The following is a 21,981-nucleotide window of genomic DNA, read 5'->3' as shown; positions in this document are numbered from 1 at the left end:
TGGCAACTACAGTGGGGAAAATGTGCGCCAGGACTTCACAGATTATTTTATGTCCGCAAATGGGCAGCTATCGTGGCAGCTTGATGCAATAGTTAAAAATGCTGTATTCTTGCTTCACATATTTGCATGGTGTCAATTTTCAACGTTAAAAATAAAAAATTGAATTTGATATTGTTCACGTGTCATTATTTTACAGAGTGTGTTATGTACATATTGATCTTCCCATACCATATCCTCACTACAGATAATCTTAACCCTTTCCGTAACCCTAACCGTAAAATGTAGCCTAACCCTGAAGTCTCCAATCAGTGCATCAATAGAAAAATACACATCGATAAGCAATATACTTACAATTGGGTTTATAGGTTCCAGGAGGTAAGCTGTAGCGGTCATGGTACATGAGATGGATGATTTGCGCCATAGTAAGCAATAGAAGCAATGCAGACAGATATCACACCATAGTTGTCTTCCCCCCAGAATTTTTTTATTTTTTTCATTTGTAATCTTCATGTAATTACATAATGTTTGAAACATTTTTGGGAAATAATCATGCTTCAAACATTGTAAAGAACCACATAGCGAGGAGATAATACTGTCTCCTTCTTCCCTTTCTCTCACCCTTCATGCGTTCTCCCCCTCACTCGATCTCTTCTTTCAAGTATGACCCTCTATCTTTCTCAGACCCTCTCATTTCCTCTGACCCTCTCGCTTCCTCTGACCCTCTCGCTTCCTCTGACCCTCTCGCTTCCTCTGACCCTCTCGCTTCCTCTGACCCTCTCGCTTCCTCTGACCCTCTCACTTTATCAGACCATCCTACTTCCTATGACCCTCCTACTTCCTATCTGTTTCTATAGTCTTTATGGACATACTGGACATTTTCACTTTTCTGGTCCAAAAAGAAGCACCTAAACCTCCACCTCACTCTCGTACTCTCTCTCTTCATCCTACTTTTGTACATGTATCCCACTGCATAATCCATGTGGACCTGAAAATTTGGTAGGACCAAAAAAGTTTTACATAACGTAAACAAATGCAATATGGTTAACAACATGAAAGAGGCTGTGCCGTTTAACAGGTAGGCATCTATCAATTCAAAATAATAGTAACACTCTGTTTCGCAGGCGTTACTAGCTTCAAACGTACAAACAGGGATATCACTCTATCCGGTGGTTCACTCGGGGCGGGCCCATATTGCATAATCGCACCACAGCCCTTTACATTTTGGTCAGAGGTGGGATACAAGCCCTGACATTGGTGGTCAGTGGGATTGCTTGTCAGTGTGATAAATGCCCTTACATTGGTGGTCATTAGGATTGCTGGTCAGTAGGATGCATGCCTTTACATTTTGGTCAGAGGTGGGATACAAGCCCTGACATTGGTGGTCAGTGGGATTGCTTGTCAGTGGGATAAATGCCCTTACATTGGTGGTCATTAGGATTGCTGGTCAGTAGGATGCATGCCTTTACATTTTGGTCAGAGGTGGGATACAAACCCTGACATTGGTGGTCAGTGGGATTGCTTGTCAGTGGGATAAATGCCCTTACATTGGTGGTCAGTAGGATACAAGCCCTGACATTGGTGGTCAGTGAGATTGCTTGTCAGTGGGATAAATGCCCTTACATTGGTGGTCAGTGGGATGCAAATCCACTAAGATATACAAAACATAACATAAATCCAGTATGGATTAACAACATGAAAGTGGCAGTGCCATTCAACAGGTAGGCTTGCAGGTAGAGTGTTACAACATATTTATTCTATAAATTCAAATATGTTGTAACACTCTGTTGCTCAGGCATTGCTTGCCTCAAAGGCACAGGCGGGGATATCACTCTATCCGGTGGTTCACTCGGGGGCCCATATTGTGCATTTGTGGGAGGCTCGATTGAATTAACTTCAAGTGATTGATTTCTATATGGATAAGGACTAGGAATGATTTGTTTGAGCTGTTCCATAGGTCTTGACACAGGTGTATAGTGGTTTGGCATGGATGGCTTTTGATTGTAGAGCTGTGGTACTCTGCTTTGTTGTGGTAAATGGTGAGGAATTGAGTCGCGTGGTCTCAATTCCATTGCTCTTGTTATACCAGGGGTTCTAGTTGTAGGGGTCATTAAGGAAGCAATTGGTGGAGGAATCGGATATGGGATTCTTGATCTGGGGGTCTCGTATATGCTTGAGTGGTCAGAAAAACTAGAAGGATAAGGGTTTGGTGCAGGCTTTGAAGCAGAAGAAACTGGTGTAATTATTTGAGTACTAGTACTCTCGTGCGTTGTCTCTGAAACATGGCTTGGCATAGTGAAGGAATGTATGCAATGTTGCACTGCAATCCTCATGTTGAAGTAATGGTCTGGCAAGACCTCTTTGAGAAGAGGCACCAAACTTAGGGCAAACATAGTATGAGGGCATCTCTGAACATCGATTTGTTCAGTGATCCCTGACACTATATTGAGTAATTTATTTGTCTCGTCTTGGTCTTCCACCTGTTCTGCTGTTTGCCTTTGCCTTCTGTTGGAAGGTGTAGAAATGTCAGTATCCTCATTATCTTGCTCCTGAGTAGATGATTCATGTACATCGATTGCGTCACCCTCTACCTCCATAGATGATGAATCCTCTGTGCAAACAAATGATACTCCCTCATCTACGTCAACAATAGCAGCATGCTCCTCTCCCTCTTCCTCCTCCTCTTCCCAACTTGCTTCTGTGCTGAAATACAAAAGTTGATACTTGAAATTCTAACTAAAGATGATAGCGGTAGAAGCGAAGGTTAGGGGGAGGACAGGTAAATTAGAGAGGGATGGTAGAGAGAGGTATTCTTGTATGTAAACTTACTTCCTTAATTCTAGAACTGGCTTGAGAAAATCCAGGTATCTCGCAAAAGCATAGGGACGCTTTGGGGCGGCACCAGACCCACTTCGTGCTTCGCGCTCCAGTCTCTGGTGTCTTTGAAGTGTATCCTTGAGGCTTCGCCACCTAGTAAGTATGAGTACTTCTGTAATCAAATAAAACATAAACAATTAATTGGTGGTGAGTGGGAACAATGCTCATTACACAGCTGGTCAGAGGGATTTGTGGTCAGTGGGATGCATGCCCTTACATTGGTCACCAGTGGGATACATGCCCTTACATTGGTGGTCAGTGAGATGCATGCCCTTACATGGGTGGTCAGCGGGATGCGTGACCTTACATTGGTGGTCAGAGGGATTGGTGGTGAGTGGGATGAATAAATATGTACTTACGTTTATGTTTGCGAACTTGTGGTGTGAAGTCTTCCCAGTCTGAATACAAAGTTTTACAAATTTCTTCCCAGCCTCTGCCCTTCTGGGCATTATTTTTATATTCAGGTATACGGCTGTCCCATATATATGGCCTGTCACGGACAAGCCTGATGAGCTCCTCATTATCGATGCTGTTCCGTCGCCTGGGGGCCATCTTATCTGTTTGCATATGGACATGAGACAGGAAACAGGAAGTGAGGGGGCAGTACTGGGGGGAGGTGAGGGGGCAGTACTGGGAGGAGGAGCTGGAGGTTACGAATTCGCACATATGTGAACCATCAAATGCGATTCAAGAACGATTTACATTGATGTCTATTGAGACTAAATTCGCAACGCAGTAAACTCGCACAAGACCCTTTTTTTTATCGCATCGCATTCGTAGAGGAATCGCAACGTATGTATGTGAACGACCGTCATTGAAAACAATGACTTCAGGGATGACATGCGAATTTAAAGTGCTTTTGACACATCACATTCGTTATGAACTCACATCAGTGTGAACCGGGCCTAAAGGACTGTATTTACTTTCTCAGGCCTTGTAACATTTCTCTTCCATGTGGTGTCATTGCTGACAGTATGAAATGGGAAGGGATTTTCTTTAAGTAATGCCCTTTTAGAATCAGCGGTCTGCTGGGCACCTGCTGTAGTTGTCTACTTGCCTGTAGTTGAATTCTTGTTAATTAGGATTTTGTTATCTAAAATTTAGCTTTGCTCCTAAGACTTTCATTGGGGTGTATTCATTTTTGTAACATGGTCTTCAATGAATTTTTTAGGAATTTTTGTGTGAACAAATTAACAAATCTTAGTTGCAAGATTGATTTTGTCTAAATTTGTTTTGTTCTTTTCTTTATATACTTATGAAAACTTTTAAAATAAAATCTGAATTAAAAAAACCCTCTAATTTGAGAGTCTCCAACATTGGAGCACATATATAATAATGGATAGTTTAAGGGCAGGTATGCCTGGAGGGAGCCCACCCCTCCTTAAATGTATCCTTCTCAAATACTACGGTCACCATCTTACTCTATCCTTCACTCCTTAACTCATATATTCAACCTCTCACTCTCCACTGGCATCTTCCCCAACCCTCTAAAACATGCGCTAGTCACTCCCATACCAAAAAAGGCCTCACTAGACCCCACCAATCTTAACAACCTAAGACCCATCTCTTTACTCCCTTTTGCCTCCAAACTCCTTGAACGTTTAGCACACAACCGACTGAGCGACCACCTCATTGAGAATAACCTTCTTGATCCCCTTCAGTCTGGATTTCGCCCATAGCACTCCACAGAAACTGCCCTCCTAAAACTCACAAACAACTTACTAACAGCCAAAACCAACGGTCATTATTCCGTACTCTTACTCTTGGACCTTTCCACTGCCTTTGATACAGTTTACCACCCCCTCCTCCTCAAAAAACTCAATTTGCTTGGTCTCCATTGGTTTAAATCTTGCCTATCTCGTCGCACCTTCAGTGTCACTTACAACTCCACTTCCTCCTCTCCAACTCCTCTTACCGCTGGGGTCCCCCAAGGTTCTGTGCTTGGACCTCTACTATTTTCAATCTACACGTCCTCCCTGGGTCAGCTGATAGCCTCCCATGGCTACCACTTATATGCTGATGACACCCAAATCTATCTCTCTGCCCCCCAGCTCACCCCATCAAACTCCTCACGCATCACTGATTTACTAACAGACATATCAGCCTGGATGTCAAACCACTTCCTCAAACTGAATCTATCTAAAACTGAGCTCTTAAAGCGGAGTTCCACCCTAAAGTGGAACTTCCGCTCATCGGATTCTTTCCCCCCTCCGGTGCCACAATTGGCACCTTTCAGGGGGGAGGGGGTGCAGATACCTGTCTAAAACAGGTATCTGCAGCCACTTCCGGGCTTAGATAACCGCAGATGCCCCCCCCCCGTTGTGTTCTGGGAAATGCACAGTTCCCAGAACACAACGGGGACCAGTGCAGAGGCACATGAAGCCGCAACGCTTCACTTCCCGATTCCCTGACCAAGGATGGCGGCGGGGGCAGCCGAGAGCTGAGCGATTGATCGGCTTCGGCTGCCGACATCGCTGGACCCTGGGACTGGTAAGTGTCCATTTATTAAAAATCAGCAGCTACAGTATTTGTAGCTGCTGGCTTTTAATATTTTTTTTTTTTTTTTAAGGTGGAGCTCCTTTTTAATATCTCCTCCCCCACGTTCCCCTTCCCCTGACTTCTCTGTCAAGATCAATGGCACATCTATCAGTCCGTCCCCACATGCCAGGGTGCTAGGGGTAACCTTAGACTCTGAACTGTCCTTTCAGGCCCACATACAATCCCTGTCCAAATCCCTGCCTTAGCCTCCGCCACATTTCCAGAATACGCCCCTTTTTAACTAATGACACCACCAAGCTTCTAATTCACTCCCTGGTTATCACTCGCCTCGACTACTGCAACTCCCTCCTCATTAGATTACCTTTACATAGACTATCCCCCCTTCAGTCCATAATGCATGCCGCTGCAAGACTCATCCACCTTACCAACCATTTAGTGTCCTCCACCCTCTCTGCCAATCCCTCCACTGGCTTCCACTCACCCAACAAATAAAATTCAAAGTACTAACAATAATTTACAAAGCCATCCATAACTCTGCCCCAAGCTACATCACTAACCTAGTCCCAAAATACCAACCAAGCCTCTCTCTTCGGTCCTCCCAAGACCTCCTGCTCTCTAGCTCCCTTGTCACCTCCTCCCATGCTTGCCTCCAGGATTTCTCCAGAGCTTCTCCCATCCTTTGGAACTCCCTACCCCAAGCTGTCCGACTGTCCCCTAATCTATCCATCTTTAGACCTGAAAACCCTTCTCTTTAAAGAAGCCTATCCTGCTTCTAACTAACACTGTTTTACTTCCTCCATCAGCTCATCCCCCACAGCTATTAACTTTTGTATCAATTGACCATTCCTTTTTGGATTGTAAGCTCTAATGAGCAGGGCCCTCTGATTCCTCTTGTACCAAATTGTAATGTAACTGTAATGTCTGCCTTCATTTTGTTAAGCGCTGCGCAAACTGTTGGCGCTGTATAAAACTTGTATAAAAAACAGGGACGCACTGGACACCCAGCAATAGCACAATGGTAGCGAAGGTATCCAGTGCGCCCCCCACCAGGGCCGATCCCAGACGGGGTGCACCCGGGCGCCAGAGAGGTGGGGGCGCTGAAGCGCCAGAGTGCTCCCCTCCCTCCTCCTCCTCCTCCTCTCTGTGTCCAGAGACGGCTCCCTCCACAGGTCACAGCCGCCGCTATAGTTTTCGAGGCTCAAGCGGCAGCCCGTCCCCCCCTAACTCCTCCTGTCAGAGAAGGAGAGCAGCGCCGGAGATTGGAGCGGCTGGTCTCTGTGTGGAGAGAGACCAGCCACGCAGTAACATCACTGGGGGGGGGGATCCATGCCCCACATTTTCTCCTCCTCTGTCTTTCCCTCCCACCCAAGCCTGTCTCCATCTGCTCTCCACCCGGGTGGCGTGGCTGCACACTGTCCTCTCCTCTCCAGCTGCCGCCCGGGTGTTTTTATGTACGCTAATGGAGAGGGGGGTCTCTACTAATAGAGGGGGGTCTTTCCTAAGGGGGTCTTTACTAATGGAGAGGGGGTTTCCTGGGGGGGTGTGTACTAATGGAGGGGGGTTTGTCCTGGGGGGGTCTGTACTAATGGAGGGGGGTTTGTCCTTGGGGGGTCTGTACTAATGGAGGGGGGGTTTGTCCTGGGGGGGTCTGTACTAATGGAGGGGGGATTTGTCCCGGGGGGTCTGTACTAATGGAGGGGGGGTTGTCCTGGTGGGGGTCTGTACTAATGGAGGGTGGGCGGTTTCTCCTGGGGGGTCTGTACTAATGGAGGGGGGTTGTCCTGGGGGGGTCTGTACTAATGGAGGGGGGCTTTGTCCTGGGGGGTCTGTACTAATGGAGGGGGGCTTTGTCCTGGGGGTCTGTACTAATGGAGGGGGGTCTGTCCTAAGGGGGTCTGTACTAATGGAGGGGGGGTTGTCCTGGGAGGGTCTGTACTAATGGAGAGGGGTTTGTCCTGGGGGGTCTGTACTAATGGAGGGGGGCTTTGTCCTGGGGGGGTCTGTACTAATGTAGGGGGGGCTTTGTCCTGGGGGGGTCTTTACTAATGGAGGGGGTTTGTCCTGGGGGGGTCTGTACTAATGGAGGGCGGGCTTGTCCTGGGGGGGTGTGTACTAATGGAGGGGGGGCTTGTCCTCGGGGGGTATGTACTAATGGAGGGGGGGCTTGTCCTCGGGGGGTATGTACTAATGGAGGGGGGTTTGTCCTCGGGGGTCTGTACTAATGGAGGGGGGGTTGTCCTGGGGGGGTCTGTACTAATGGAGGGGGTTTGTCCTGGGGGGGTCTGTACTAATGGAGGGGGGGGTTTGTCCTGGGGGGTCTGTACTAATGGAGGGGGTTTGTCCTGGGGGGTCTGTAGTAATGGAGAGGGGTTTGTCCTGGGGGGGTCTGTACTAATGGAGGGGGTTTGTCCTGGGGGGGGTCTGTACTAATGGAGGGGGTTTGTCCTGGGAGGTCTGTACTAATGGAGGGGGGGTTTGTCTTGGGGGGTCTGTACTAATGAAGGGGGGTTGTCTTGGGAGGGTCTGTACTAATGGAGGGGGGTTTGTCCTGGTGGGGGTCTGTATTAATGGAGGGGGGTGGTTTGTCCTGGGAGGGGTCTACACCCAGGAAAGTACACCCAGGACCCCAGAGAGAGAGGGCAGTGCTGGGAGAACACCATCAGAGAGAGAACCCCGCTGCCCTGCGCCACCAGAGGGAAAGCCACACAGCCTAGTGCCATCCCTGGCGGAGAAAGGAATAGAGTCATTGCAGGAATACAGATCTGGGTGCTACCCAGCGGAGACGCCACGGGCAATTCAGAGTGAGCTGACTCCTGATCAGAGGAACCATTGCTGTATGGCTAGGTCAGGTGAGAGGGCCGATCGGCCATTATCTACTAACGTCCATAGGAACTGCAGTCTCTGAACATCTCCTGTATTATATCTGCAGTCTCTGACCATCTCCTGTACCATGTCTGCAGTCTCTGACCATCTCCTGTACCATGTCTGCAGTCTCTGACCATCTCCTGTACAATGTCTGCAGTCTCTGACCATCTCCTGTACCATGTCTGCAGTCTGACCATCTCCTGTACCATGTCTGCAGTCTCTGACCATCTCCTGTACCATGTCTGCAGTCTCTGACCATCTCTTATATTATGTCTGCAGTCTCTGACCATCTCCTGTATTATGTCTGCAGTCTCTGACCATCTCCTGTACTATGATTGCAGTCTCTGACCGTCTCTTGTATCATGTCTGCATTCTCTGACCATCTCCTCTATTATGTCTGGAGTCTCTGACCATCTCCTGTATCATATCTACAGTCTCTGACTGTCCCTTGTATCATGTCTACAGTCTCTGACCTTCTCCTATATTATGTCTGCAGTCTCTGACCATCTCCTGTACCATGTCTGCAGTCTCTGACCATCTCCTGTATTATGTCTGCAGTCTCTGACCATCTCCTGTATTATGTCTGCAGTCTCTAACCATCTCCTGTATCATGTCTGCAGTCTCTGACCATCTCCTGTATTATGTCTGCAGTCTCTGACCATCTCCTGTATCATGTCTGTAGTCTCTTACCATCTCTTGTATTATGTCTGCAGTCTCTGACCATCTCCTGTATTATGTCTGCAGTCTCTGACCATCTCCTGTATTATGTCTGCAGTCTCTGACCATCTCTTGTATCATGTTTGCAGTCTCTGACCATCTCCTGTATTATGTCTGCAGTCTCTGACCATCTCTTGTACCATGTCTGCAGTCTTTGACCGTATTATGTCTAGGGGCTCTTTCTAACAGACAGCCCTCTGTGTGTGCATCAGAGAGACTCCCCTCCAGGTCTCATTAGTGTACTTCTCTTTCTGTATTTTCTTTATTGTTAAGAGATCATGGGAGGATCCCAAGGTAACGAAGACTTCTAAGGGGAGCATCTCTGTGTTTGAGTCGTTGCCATAGAAACATTTGTAAAGGGGAGGGGTTGGTAAGATGACCACTCCCCTTTTGTGGAGTCTGTGACCCTAGGATCGGCCCTGCCCCCCACACCGTGTGTAACTTGCATAGATAAACACAAACCTGCCCTCAGGGTCGCATTTAACATGTAGACACTCCCATGGTACAGAACAGTGAACCAGCAGGGACACTTCCCTCAAATAAGATGTGTGGCAGGAATGCCTGGCCTATTGAGTACAGGACCACTAAGTTTTTAACCACTTGCTGACCAGCCACCGTCATTATACTACGGCGATCGCGCCACAGAGCCAGAATGGGGATCTGTCAATGTAAACAAACAGATCCCCATTCTCACAGGGAAGTACAGAATGATCGTCTGTTCCTAGTGATTAGGAACAGCGATCTCTCTGTACTCCCAGTCAGTCCCCTCCCCCCACAGTTAGAAAAACCTCCTAGGAAACACATTTAACTCCTTGATCACCATTATTGTTAACCCCTTCCCTGCCAGTCATTTATACAGTAATCAGTACATTTTTATAGCACTGATCGCTGTATAAATGTGACTGAAACCAAAAATGTGTCAAGTGTCCGATATGTCCAATGTCTCAGTCCCGCTATAAATCGCTGATCAACGCCATCACTAGTAAAAAAAAAAAAAAGTATAAAAATGTCATAAATCTAGTCCCTATTTTGTAGTCGCTATAACTTTTGCGCAAACCAATCAATATAATCTTATAGCAATTTTTTTTTTTTTTTTAACCAAAAATATGTAGAAGAATACATATTGGCCTAAACTAACTTTTGTTTTTAATTTTTTTGGGGGGGGATATTTATTATAGCAAAAAGTAAAAAATATATTGTATTTATTTTTTTCAAAATTGTCGGTCTTTTTTTTGTTTATAGCACAAAAAATAAAAACCGCAGAGGTGATCAAATACCACCAAAAGCTCTATTGTGGGGAAAAAAGGACATCAACTTTGTTTGGGTACAGCATCACATGACCGCACAAATGTCAGTTAAAGCGACGCAGTGCCGTATTACAAACAATGGCGGTCGTTAAGAGGGAAGATCTCCCAGTCCCTAAGTGGTAAAAGAATACGTAAACCTAATATTTCAAAATACACCGATCAGCGCTGGATACTTTGGAATGGGAAAATATATTTGTGTTTCTTATGGTGTGGATCAAGAATTCTTTTGCAGCACTCTTTTACTTTTTTTTTTTTGGGGGGAGGGGGGGTAGGATAAGTCTGGAAAGGTCCAAATTTGTTTGTTCAAGCATGTGTTGAATTGTGATTTTTGTTGTGGTGTTTTTTGTTTTTTTCCATAGACTTTAAAAAATTGCATGAAGCTCATTTTAAGAAAATGGAGTCTATCGATAAATACATGGAGAGAAAACAGAAGCGTCTGGATGCTGTGAGCAATTCCATTCACGAAGCCAAGGTAAATTAATTTAAATTACATTTTTTAACACAACAGTTTTTAGTTTTTTGTATCTGTTCCTATAATAATGTTATCATACTCGTCTTCTGTGAAAAGTATGTTTAGGATTTTAACTGTTAAACACATTACCTATGTGCATGTATTTGTTGTAAAGAAATGGAGACACACTTTCCAACTATTGTCAGCAAGTAGTTAATATGCAGCTTCTGCAGAAAAAATAAGATAAATGTACAATCAGCATAAGAAACGTTCTTCTTTTATCTTATGTTCATTCAGCTCTTCTGAATCTTGGCGTGTTTAGGAGTAAGAAACTAGTTCACTGCTGGGACCTGTGGTTCCATACTTTTCTTTTTCATACATCATGGGACACAGAGTCAGGCTAATATTAATTTCCTGCTGGGTTATAGTTCATCATTAAGTGAATGGACACTGGTAGACCAAAGGTCTTCAGATGGGAAGTGATCCCCTATATTACCCCTCCTATACAGAAAGCACTTCCAGTACAGTTTGAGTTCTCTAAACTCCAGGTCTCTAGTCGCACAAACGGTTCCAAAAATGAATCGAGGGATTGACTGATTGGATCCTTTTGACACAGGCTTTTATGCTTAGATAAATGGTACCCGAGCCTTACAAAGAAGACTCGAGATCCTGCAAGGTTTTGCCTGTAACGTGGCCTCCGGGTGCTGGACCCTGCAGAGAGGAAATCCTGGTCACTACAGCGCTAAGGCATTTCCTGCAGGGTGATGTACAGGTCCAAGGGAGTGAACCCTTAACATGAAAGGGTACCCAGTCCTCGAAGGTCCAAGTGACAGGAATCCGCCGTGAAGGGTGAAGATTGGGCCCATAGCTTTTAAGTGGCCTTGCGCCGGGACGGGTAAGTGAAACCACTTTTTCTCATTAGTTCATTGACAGACACAGCCTTCTATCTTCATAATGTTAGGGTTATATCGCCTCCGCAGGAGTAGAACTAGGCAGAAACAAAAAATCAAACACTTGGCCACTCCCATGGGCTGTCCACAGTCAGTATATAACCCCCTCCTTGCTCTAGGTATTCAGTTTTTTTTTCTGCCTAGTCAGGAGTAAGGACCTGGTTCCCTGCTGGGATCTCTAGTCCCGGGAATTTGTTTATTTTCTCTTTTTCCTGGATTTTTTTCCGGTGAGATCTACAATCAACTGCCGGGCAGGGTGACGGACTTGATACTTAGATCCAGAGGGTCACCCCAGTCTGGCCAGCGAGCACGTGCAGACCTCAGCTACGCGCTAGGTCGGCCTCGTCACATAGCCCCACTGGACAGGGGCTGGCCCTGCGAGTTAAATGTCTCGCGATGTCGCCTACAACCAGGTCTCGGCCTATGTCACAGCGTTCCTCATGGTCGACAGCCCCCCCCACTTGGGTGGCAAGAAGGATCTGTCTGGGAGCGTTACCTGCGCACTTCGCTGGAGCGGTAAGTAAGGGGCCCCCTCCTCTCCTTCCCTGGTGGGCGCGGGTACTCCCTGGGGTGGTCGGTCCCTCTGGGGTTCTCCTCCACCCCCCTCCCCCCCCCTTTCCTGGGTGAGGCCCAGGCTTCTGACCTAGGGACTTTTTGCGACACATGGCCCCTGTTTTTTCCACCCTCGGGTTTGGTATTGGGGGGGTATCTGGTGGTTAGGCCTGGGAGGAGGGTGATCGGGGGTCCTGGGGCTAATTTAGCCTACCAGCTGGGATCGGTCGGTCCCCCCCACTTGCGGCCCGCGGGCAAAAATTTAGGCCACGGGCTCCGGGACCTGAATGTACAATATGCAATGCTATATTCTGCACGCCTCAGGGTAGCCACCCTGGGGGAGACTCACTTCTTTGATCGTCCGGCCACGGCAGCACAATGGCTAGACCGAGAGGAATGCGCGTATAAAGCAGCCAAGTCGCAACGTCATGCACCGGTTTGAAAGTACAATAACTTATCTGATGGTGGGTGAGAAATTATCATTTCCCATTGACTTTCATTCATGACCGCAGGTTCGGGGTCTGTTGATCCCTTTAGACGATTTGACAGTCTGACATAAAAAAATCTTCTCGTTGCCCCTGCTGGACAAGGTGGGTGAAAAAGAAGAACACTAGAAACATTACCACGCGGTATATCCCACGTAAGATGCAGAGGTGAAACCCACCCTATTATTTTAACGGGAGTTTCCACTGCCTTCCACCTTCCATGGATAAGCCATGGAAAAGAAATATACAGCGGCCTGTATGGGTGGGAGCCCTGTTGGCTTCAACAGTTTACCTATGTTTCATAAGGGACTTATGTTATTTCACCAGTTGCTGCTTTGACCCACCAGTAAGCTCACAAAGGACCAATTCCGACAGGAACGTTACGGTCCCCTTCTGCTTGTCCCCCTATGCACATGGTAATATTGGTTTAACGCGTGCTGTTTCTTTCTCTCTACATGTAAAGATAGATTTAATGCAAGAAGATTCTTAAATAGTAAATGTGTGGTTATCACTATTAGTGATAGATAGACTTCCTTATGGCGGTTAAATTGAAATTTATGTCCTGGAATTTTAGAGGACTTGGTAACCCAATAAAGAAATTGGCGGTTCTTAGACACCTTAAATCTGTGGGGGCTGGAGTTGTGTGCTTGCAGGAAACCCATTTCCCTCCTGCTCCGGTACCCAATTTCAGCCCCCACATATATAACACCCAATTTCATTCGACGCATATTCCAGAGGGGTCAGCATTCTGATTGGTCAGGAAGTCAAGTTTCAATGCTTAGGAAAGGTCATAGATCCAGGAGGAAGATATGCGTTTTTGCTATGCAAAATCCTTGGTTTATTATGCATAATAGCGGGAATATATATACCACCGCTGTTCTCGGCCGGGGTCCTCAAGTGTCTGGCGGGGTTTGTGGCCCAATTCCCTGATACTCCACTCCTAGCAATGGGAGACTACAACAATTACTTAACCTACCAATGGGACAAACTCCCAGTCCCCACTCATGTACCTTTGGGAGGTGGGGGACTTACATCCTTTGCCAGATTACTTGGGGAGCTCGGACTGACAGACATATGGCGACACGGACACCCAAATACCAAAATATTCTCCTGTCACTCAGCATCACATGGGGGATTGTCCAGGATAGACATGGGACTAGGCAATGATGCGATGTTGCCATTGGTAACGGCATCAGATTATAGCGACAGGCACGTATCTGACCATTCCTCATTCTGGGTGACTATCTCACTCCCTGGCACAGAAAAAAGGACAGGGTGGAAGTTAAACCCTTTCTGACTTTCCCTATTTCCAGAACAGGACCCCATACGGGACTCATTACAGCTTTTTTTGAAAGATAACCTGGGAAGCGCCAAACGAAGCGTAGTATGGGATGCAGCAAAGGCATATATGAGAGGCCAATTTATCAGGATAATAACCCGCATTAAAACAAATACTAAGGCATGGGAAACAATGGTAAGAGAAAAGGTCACAGAAACAGGATAGATTTATATCCGATCCTAATGAAGACACAAAGAGAGCGTGGTTGGGGGCTCAGTCCATGTCCACTCAACTGGTGCTACAGCTGGCCGAAAAATGTTTTTTTTTTTTTTTTACAACAGAATCATATTTTCACTAGACGCAGCTAAGGCCTTCGACAGTGTCGAGTGGCCTTACCTGTGGAAGGTGCTCGAACATATGGGACTGAGGGCAACCTTCATCAAATGGGTCCAACTATTATACGCCGCATCGGCTAGGATTGGAATTAATGGAGAGCTGTCGGTACCTTTTTCCTTGTTTTGAGGCACTAGGCAGGGGTGCCCTTTGTCGCCCCTGCTGTTTGCCCTGGCCTTGGAACCTCTGGCAGCAAAGATAAGGGAAGATCCAAACATAATAGGATTCAAGCGAATTACAGGCACGGATGTAGTATCTTTTTTTTTTTTTTAAAGATATTTTTATTAATTTTTACAAACCAGTTGTACAAAACAAGCACAACAAACAACCACTTAATATGCTCGGTCAGTCATTGGTAAACAGCAACAATATGTAGCTTATATAAACAAAGACAGACATTGGTGCATCTGCTAATATTTGCACATAACTACTTATACAAGCAATTCGTCCGTATGTAACAGTATTAATAATCTGCATAAATTATATGCTATCCTGGCGCGACCTGTAAATGTCCCAACTATATATATCCTACAAGGTGAGGGTCAGAGGGCTAGCAAGCCACCTACCCAAAATTTTATGGAATGTTTTTGTCCGTTTCCTTAGTTCAAAGCTAAGTCTATACAGTGGTATAACATCATTGATTAATTTTAGCCATAGGGATTTCAAGGGTGTTGATACACCCTTCCATGACAGCAGAATGGTCTTTCTAACATAAAAGTAGAGGATTCGTAGTAATCTTTTTGCCTGTGTTGATAGTTATAAATCTCCAAAGATCCCCAGCAGACCATTTTTTGGGTGGATGATATTAGGGAGGCCTAGAGCAGAGGAAATGAAGGAGCCTACTTCCACCCAAAAGTTCTGAACCACTGGGCAGGTCCAGAAGCAGTGCATGAAATCAGCACTCCCTCCACAACCACAAAAGCACTCAGCGGAGGACTTCAGCCCCATTTTGTGTAGTCTGGCCGGAGTAAGGTGAGAGTGGTGAAAAAATTTAATCGGTATAACTCTAACTCTGGATGAGATGACCGTGGCTTTATATGTGTCTCTGAATTCAGTCCAGTCCTCCTCAGTAAATGAAATGTCCATGGATGTTCATTTTTCCTGCGCTTTACTAAATCGGGGGTTAACGTCTGTCGTTAGGGCCGCATAATAGGTAGAAACAAGCTTATTAGGGTCTGGTTGTCTTAGTAGTCTCTCTAGTGGGGGTAAATTAATGGGATTCTTTAAGGAGCCAAACTGAGCTCGTGTAGCATGCCTAAGTTGATAATAGTGGAACAAATAAGAGCGTGGTAGGTCAAAGTCTAATCTCAGTTGTTGAAAAGTTTTAAACCCTTGGGCATCATACAAATGACATAAGTATTTTATTCCCTTGGAGTACCATCGCTTAGTGTCGGGCAATGAGTATAGTTCCTGCAAAGTAGGGTTAAACCACAGGGGATTATTTGGGGATGTGGACCAGGAATGTTTAGAGATTTTTGTAACGATATATCGAAAAAGTAAGAGAGAAGTGGCTAGCATAGAGGCGCCTGGTCGATTTGTGACCTTCCCTCTATAAACAATGTTATGTAGAGTTTCCATAGAAGATGCAATGGCTCCCTCAGTGGAAGTACATGCATTTGCCGGGACCGGACATAGCCAATCATGCACATGCACTAGCTGTGATGCTAATTAATAAAGAAAAAAATTTGGAAACGCCAACCCCGCCATATGTGATGGCAGTCTTAACATCTCCAGTGCCACCCTGGGGGTCCCCCCACTCCACAGTAACGTTGTACAAATCGTATCTATCCTTTTAAAATAGATTTGGGGATTTTGCAAGGGGAGTTAGCCAGCACGTATAGCAGTTTCGGTAGGTAGATCATTTTAAGTAGACTTGCTCTTCCCATAAGATCTGGGGGCAGGTCCATCCACTGTTTAATTTGTTCCTGTAGTCTACTCAGTATGGGGTCTAAGTTGTTAGTAATGTAGGTGGATAAAGGCGATTGTACCAAGACCCCAAGATATCGGAAGGAGGTTACTACCTGTAAGTTGGAGTCCGGATGGATCTGGGAGATTGCTGCATAATCCAGAGGGAACAGGCTGGATTTGTCCCAGTTCACCCGGAATCCAGAGAAATCTCCAAACCTATTGATCTCGGCCAATAGCGACCGAAGTGATGCATTAGTATCTGCCGGATACACCAAGGTGTCCTCTGCATAGAGCGAAATACGCTCCTCAATGGTAGCAATAGCCAGGCCTTTAATGGAAGGGGATGTACGAATTTGTGCCGCCAGCGGTTCCATGGCCAAGGTGAACAGAAGCGGGGACAAAGGGCATCCCTGCCTCGTGCCCCTTGTATTGGAGAATGATTTAGTGATTGAGGAATTAACTCGCACTCGGGCTCGGGGGGATGTATAAAGTAGTCTAATCCATGCCACCATGCGAGGACCGAAACCATACACCTGCAACACACAAAAGAGATATGGCCATTCCACACTATCAAATGCTTTACATGTGTCCAAAGACACAATGGCACGTGTACGGGAACACTCATGAGGGTATTGCAGGTTGTGGAATAGTCTGCGGATATTCATTCTTGTGGACCGTCCAGGTATAAAACCCCCTTGGTCACTATTGACCAGAGACGTAACTACAGTATTTAAGCGGTTTGCAAGCACTTTTGCTAGGATCTTAACATCCACATTTATAAGGGATATTGGGCGGTATGATTCACATTTAAGTGGATCTTTGCGGGGTTTCAGCAGGAGCACGATCAAGGCTTCTCGCATGGTGGGGGGAAGGATACCAGCATCCAAGGCCTTATTATATGTACGTAACCGAAATGGGCACAGTAAGTCCCTAAATTGTGAATACCATTCAGCGGGATAACCATCCAGCCCAGGAGTCTTGTGGGCTGGCATTTGAGCAATGGCTACTGCAATCTCTTTAACCGAGATGGGAGCGTCTAACATCTCCCTCCCCTCAGTAGAAATGGAGGGGAGAGACATGTCAGCAAGGTATTCGTTTAGCTGGGGTTCAGTCTACCCAGCCCTGGAAGTGTAAAGTTCTGTGTAGAAGTTTAAAAAAGTTTCCATAATATCCCCATTGACCTCACTCATTTGACCTGTCTTAGTATAGATACGAGGAATGGATACTGGAGGGCGATCTGGTATTGTTAGATATGCTAAAAGGCGTCCAGCCTTGTTACCATGTTCAAATGATTTCTGTGCCGTGTGTAACAATTTCTTTTTTGTAAGGTCTAACAGACGTATTTCATATTCCCTACGTTTCAATAGCCATGTTTCTCTTGTGTCCGGGGTCGGATCAGAGGCATATACAGATTCTGCTTGTACCATGGCAGTTTCAAGTTCTTCCGTACGCTGTTGGTTATTTTTCCTCAAGGCCCCATAAAGGTGCCCCTCAATGAGGTCTTGAATGCCTCCCACTCTATAGAAGGGTCCACTGTCCACACATTGTCCCTCCAGTATTCCTTGATACCTTGCCTACATGTTCCCTGTACCGCCTCATCCTCCAGCCAATAAGAATTTAACCTCCAAATGGAGGGGCCAGATTCCGGAAGGATGGTGAGGTCCACAGAAAGGGGCGCATGGTCTGAAACCCCTCTAGGCAGGTATGAAGCTGCAGCGACAAAGGGAAGAGTGTCTGCTGGGACGAAGGCCATATCAATTCTAGACATAGTGTGGAATGAGTCTGAATGACAAGAAAACTGACTATCATCTGGGTGTTTCCAGCGCCATAATTCAGTAAGGTCATAAACCTGCATCCAGTTCAAAAGGGAGGGAAAGGGTCTACCCCCACCCCCCAAGCGGTCCATGGCTGGGTCCAGTATAGGATTAAAATCACCGATGTAGAGGAGAGGTCCGGGGGGTCTATCCAACAAGTACAGTGACAATTTCAATAATACCTCCGCCGAAAAGGGCGGAGGAATATAGAGGTTGACAATAGTAAACGTTATTGAGGAGATTTGCAGAGAAAGTATGACATATCTCCCATTTGGATCTTTCTTGACTTGTAAAGTTTCTGCTGGGAGGGATTTAGCCACTAAGATAGAAACCCCCCCTAGAGTAATTTGTGTGTGTAGCGTGATAACCCTGAGCCAGCCATGGACGCTTAAGGGCCCTCACCTTAGTGTCAGTTAGGTGGGTCTCCTGTAGACACACCACATCAGGACGGCACTTCTTTAGGACTGAAAAAACGAGAGATCGTTTTTGAGGGGCATTCAAACCTCTAGTGTTCCATGACACTATTTTTAAGGACCCTGTCACTGTAAGACAAACAATATATCATGATCATAAGGATAAATAAGCACATACTTATCTAGTACCTCACAGGCCGCGCCAGGACACATGCATTCAATTATATCTATATCACATTTCAAATATCTATGTTTACTAGAGTCTGTACTGTCAGTATACAGACCCGAGTAAGCCAATAAACCGTTCCGAGCAGCACCTATATAAATTGCAAAAAGGAAAAAAGAGAAAAAAAAGTAAAAAAAAAAAAGTAAAAAAGAGCACAAAAAAGAGCAAACTGTGCTTGAAAAACCCATAACCCCCACCCCGCTCGGCCATCCCCAACTTAGCGAGCCTTGGATCCCAAAACCCAAATAGACCCCTCCTACCCCGTAAAAAAAAAAGGGGGGGGGGGAATGTTATTGAGGGTCCAACTATTCCGTGGTCACACCACTGTCTGGTGGGGAGGTAACGTGGAGATCGGTGTGGCTCCCAACTGACAGTAGAAAAAAATAGTCATGTCCTGATCCAGGATGTCTTTTTGGTATGTTTTGTAGGAAGAACAAAAGAAAAGAAAAATAAGAATCAGTCCTTCTTAATAGCGAGGAGAAGGAAAAAAAAAAAAAAAAAAGGGGGGGGGGGAAATGACAAGCCAAGCAGGAATGTTAAAGGTTATTGCAGGATTACAGAGTTTTCTTTTTTTTTAAGACCTCTGGTATAGGTGGGTAGCCCCATATGATGAGGTTGGCATTTAGTGGATGGGGGACTGCATGGTGTCATCCATAAGGAGTTCAGCAGAGGGGAACATTAAACGGGTGAAGCTGTCAGTGACCTCTGCGCCTGTCTGCGGGCCCATAGCGGTCGTTTAGCCAAGCCATGGCTTCTTTAGGGCTGGAGTAAAAGTGAGCTTTACCGTCGAATATGATGCGAAGCTTGGCAGGAAAAAGCATGGCATATTTCAATCCCTCCTCACGCAGACGATTCTTCACTGCTGAGAATGATATGCGTTGGCGCTGCACCTCAGCGGAGAAGTCAGGATAAATAGAGATATTATTGCTGTTGTATTTAAGCGGACCTTTCTCTCTTGCTATTCGTAAAATTGCCACTTTATCCCGGAAGTTTAGGATGCGAGCAATGATTGAACGTGGAGGTGCTCCCTCTGGGGGAGGACATGGGGGTGTACGGTGTGCCCTCTCAATCACATATGAAAACGATGGTGCATCAGTGCCAAAGATATCTCTCAGCCAGGAGTATAAAAATTTTTCAGGGTGTGAGCCCTCCGCGCTTTCAGGGAATCCAACAAAACGTAAATTGTTCCTTCTAGAACGATTCTCCAAATCGTCAATTTTGGCGCGGAGAGCTGCTAGTTCCCCAGTATTATCTCTCACTTTAACAGTTAGGGGGTGCATAGTGTCCTCCACAGAACTAATACGTTCCTCCATATCCCCAGCCCTGTCACTGAGGTTTTGGACATCCTGCTTAAGGAGTGAGAAATCCATTCTTATGGAGGCTATTTGAGTAGTGAGGGAGGCCTTACAATCTTGTATAGCCAGCATAATGGTGGCCAGGGTTGGTTCAGCAGGGGGATTCAGCTCACCATCATCATTTGACTGCTGGGGGTCCTGAGCTGTCTGGGGGTCTTGCGATAACTGGGAGACAGTCTGTGTACGGAAGATAGCAGGAGTAGAAGCACTCACCCCACTAGCAGAGCTCCGGTCATCAGATAGATGCACCTGCAGCGTGGCTGCCTGAGAGGCCTGCGTCCCGGCGCCATCTTGCCTCCAGAATCCCGCCAGACGGTCTGACATGGATGGGGGCCAAGCCGGCCCGTATTTCACCATGGTAGCCAGCCTGCTTTGTGCCCACCGCCGTGGGGAACAAATTAAGACCCTCGGTGAGGAGATAGGACTCAGGATGCCTGCAGGATGGTTGTTGAGAGCCGGAGCGCTGTGACTATGCGGTCGCTCGCTCCACCAGCAAGCCACGCCCCCACGGATGTAGTATCAATGTATGCAGATGATGCCCTATTGTACCTGGGAGATACACAGGGTACATTAAAGAACGTCATGTCCCTTATTAAAGATTTTGGAAACCTGTCAGGCTTCTCCATTAACTGGAATAAGTCGGTGCTGATGCCGGTGGACCCCATAACAGAACCATTACCATAGGGAGCAGAGATGATACAAAAAGTGCCCTCTTTTTGTTACTTGGGTATACAAATATCCCCAAACCCATCCCAATACATTGATCTTAATTTAGTCCCTCTACTCCACAAATTCCGTGAAAAATGCACCTCCTGGTGTAAACTGCCGCTCTCAGTAGTAGGAAGAATTAATTTGATAAAAATGGTTTGGGCACCGCAGTTATTATATATATTTAACAACTCCCCGGTATGGGCCTCTCGAAAGTGGTTTGACAGGATAGACTCCCAATTTAGGGAACTGATTTGAAGCAAAAAAACAGCAAAGGATTAGACTAACGACATTACAGTTTAGAAAAGTTGAGGGAGGTTTGGCAGTTCCTCACTCTAGGGCCTATTACCTAGCATCCCAGCTCCAGCAGCTGGGGGGCTGGGGAGTGACAGATCTAGCGGACCCTATCTGCAGACTGTTAGCCATGCAGGATGAGAGTATGATGGCTCTAGGGTGTCTGGAGGCGGGATACATGCATCTTGATCCTGAGGCCCCCACGGTGAGAATGCTAAAATCATTATGGGCATACACAAAAAAAATGGTGGGGATCAGAGGCTTTATAAGCCACACGCCAATATGGCGTAACACTAATTATAAAGAAATACTAAAGTTAAAATGATTCAGAAATTGGGAATTGCTGGGAATCCATTACCTGTCTCAACTATACAATGGACCAAATCTCAAGTCTTTTATGGAAATTCAAGCGGAATTTAATATTCCATGCACCAACTTTTTCAAATATCTGCAGTTACCCCATGCGATACAAACACAATCACAACGTGCTCCATTACAACTGACTGACCACACATTGATACAGGGGATCTTCTTGGAAGACAATAAGAGGGGAATGATTTCCAGAGCATATAACATACTTCTCAGTGCCATCCAAGACCCTTCCAACCTTCCCTGTCGACAGGGCTGGGAAGAGGATATAGGGAACATAGACGGGGAAACATGGAATTTGTGCCTATCATCTGCCCCTTTTAGTTTCGGTCTCCGCATCCCAAAAGCTATCACATCTATACCTGTTGCAAAGGGTAAATAGGACCCCGGTCAGGCTACACAAATGGGGGATCAGAGACACTCCACTCTGTCCGAAATGTGAAGGTGCTCATGTAGACCTAATCCACATGATATGGAGATGCCCCAAACTTTTCCGCTACTGGAAAGAAGTTCTAGATGTAA

General features: G+C 46.2%; 1 protein-coding gene across 4 annotated transcripts in view; it reads left to right on the top strand.

Moving 5' to 3' along the window:
• Positions 1–21,981, top strand: part of NUSAP1 (nucleolar and spindle associated protein 1) — a 609,977-nt gene that overhangs the window by 349,120 nt on the left and 238,876 nt on the right. For all 4 annotated transcript variants that reach the window (XM_073608869.1, XM_073608871.1, XM_073608868.1 and 1 more), the window contains one exon: positions 10,622–10,734. In XM_073608869.1, coding sequence (XP_073464970.1) covers positions 10,622–10,734 — 113 coding nt within the window. The remainder of the gene's footprint in view (positions 1–10,621; positions 10,735–21,981) is intronic.

This window comes from Aquarana catesbeiana, linkage group LG13 (assembly GCF_042186555.1).
Source record: "Aquarana catesbeiana isolate 2022-GZ linkage group LG13, ASM4218655v1, whole genome shotgun sequence".
Taxonomy (NCBI): Eukaryota; Metazoa; Chordata; class Amphibia; order Anura; family Ranidae; genus Aquarana; species Aquarana catesbeiana.
Note: the sequence above shows the minus strand (reverse complement) of the source record. Positions and strands in the feature narration are given on the sequence as shown.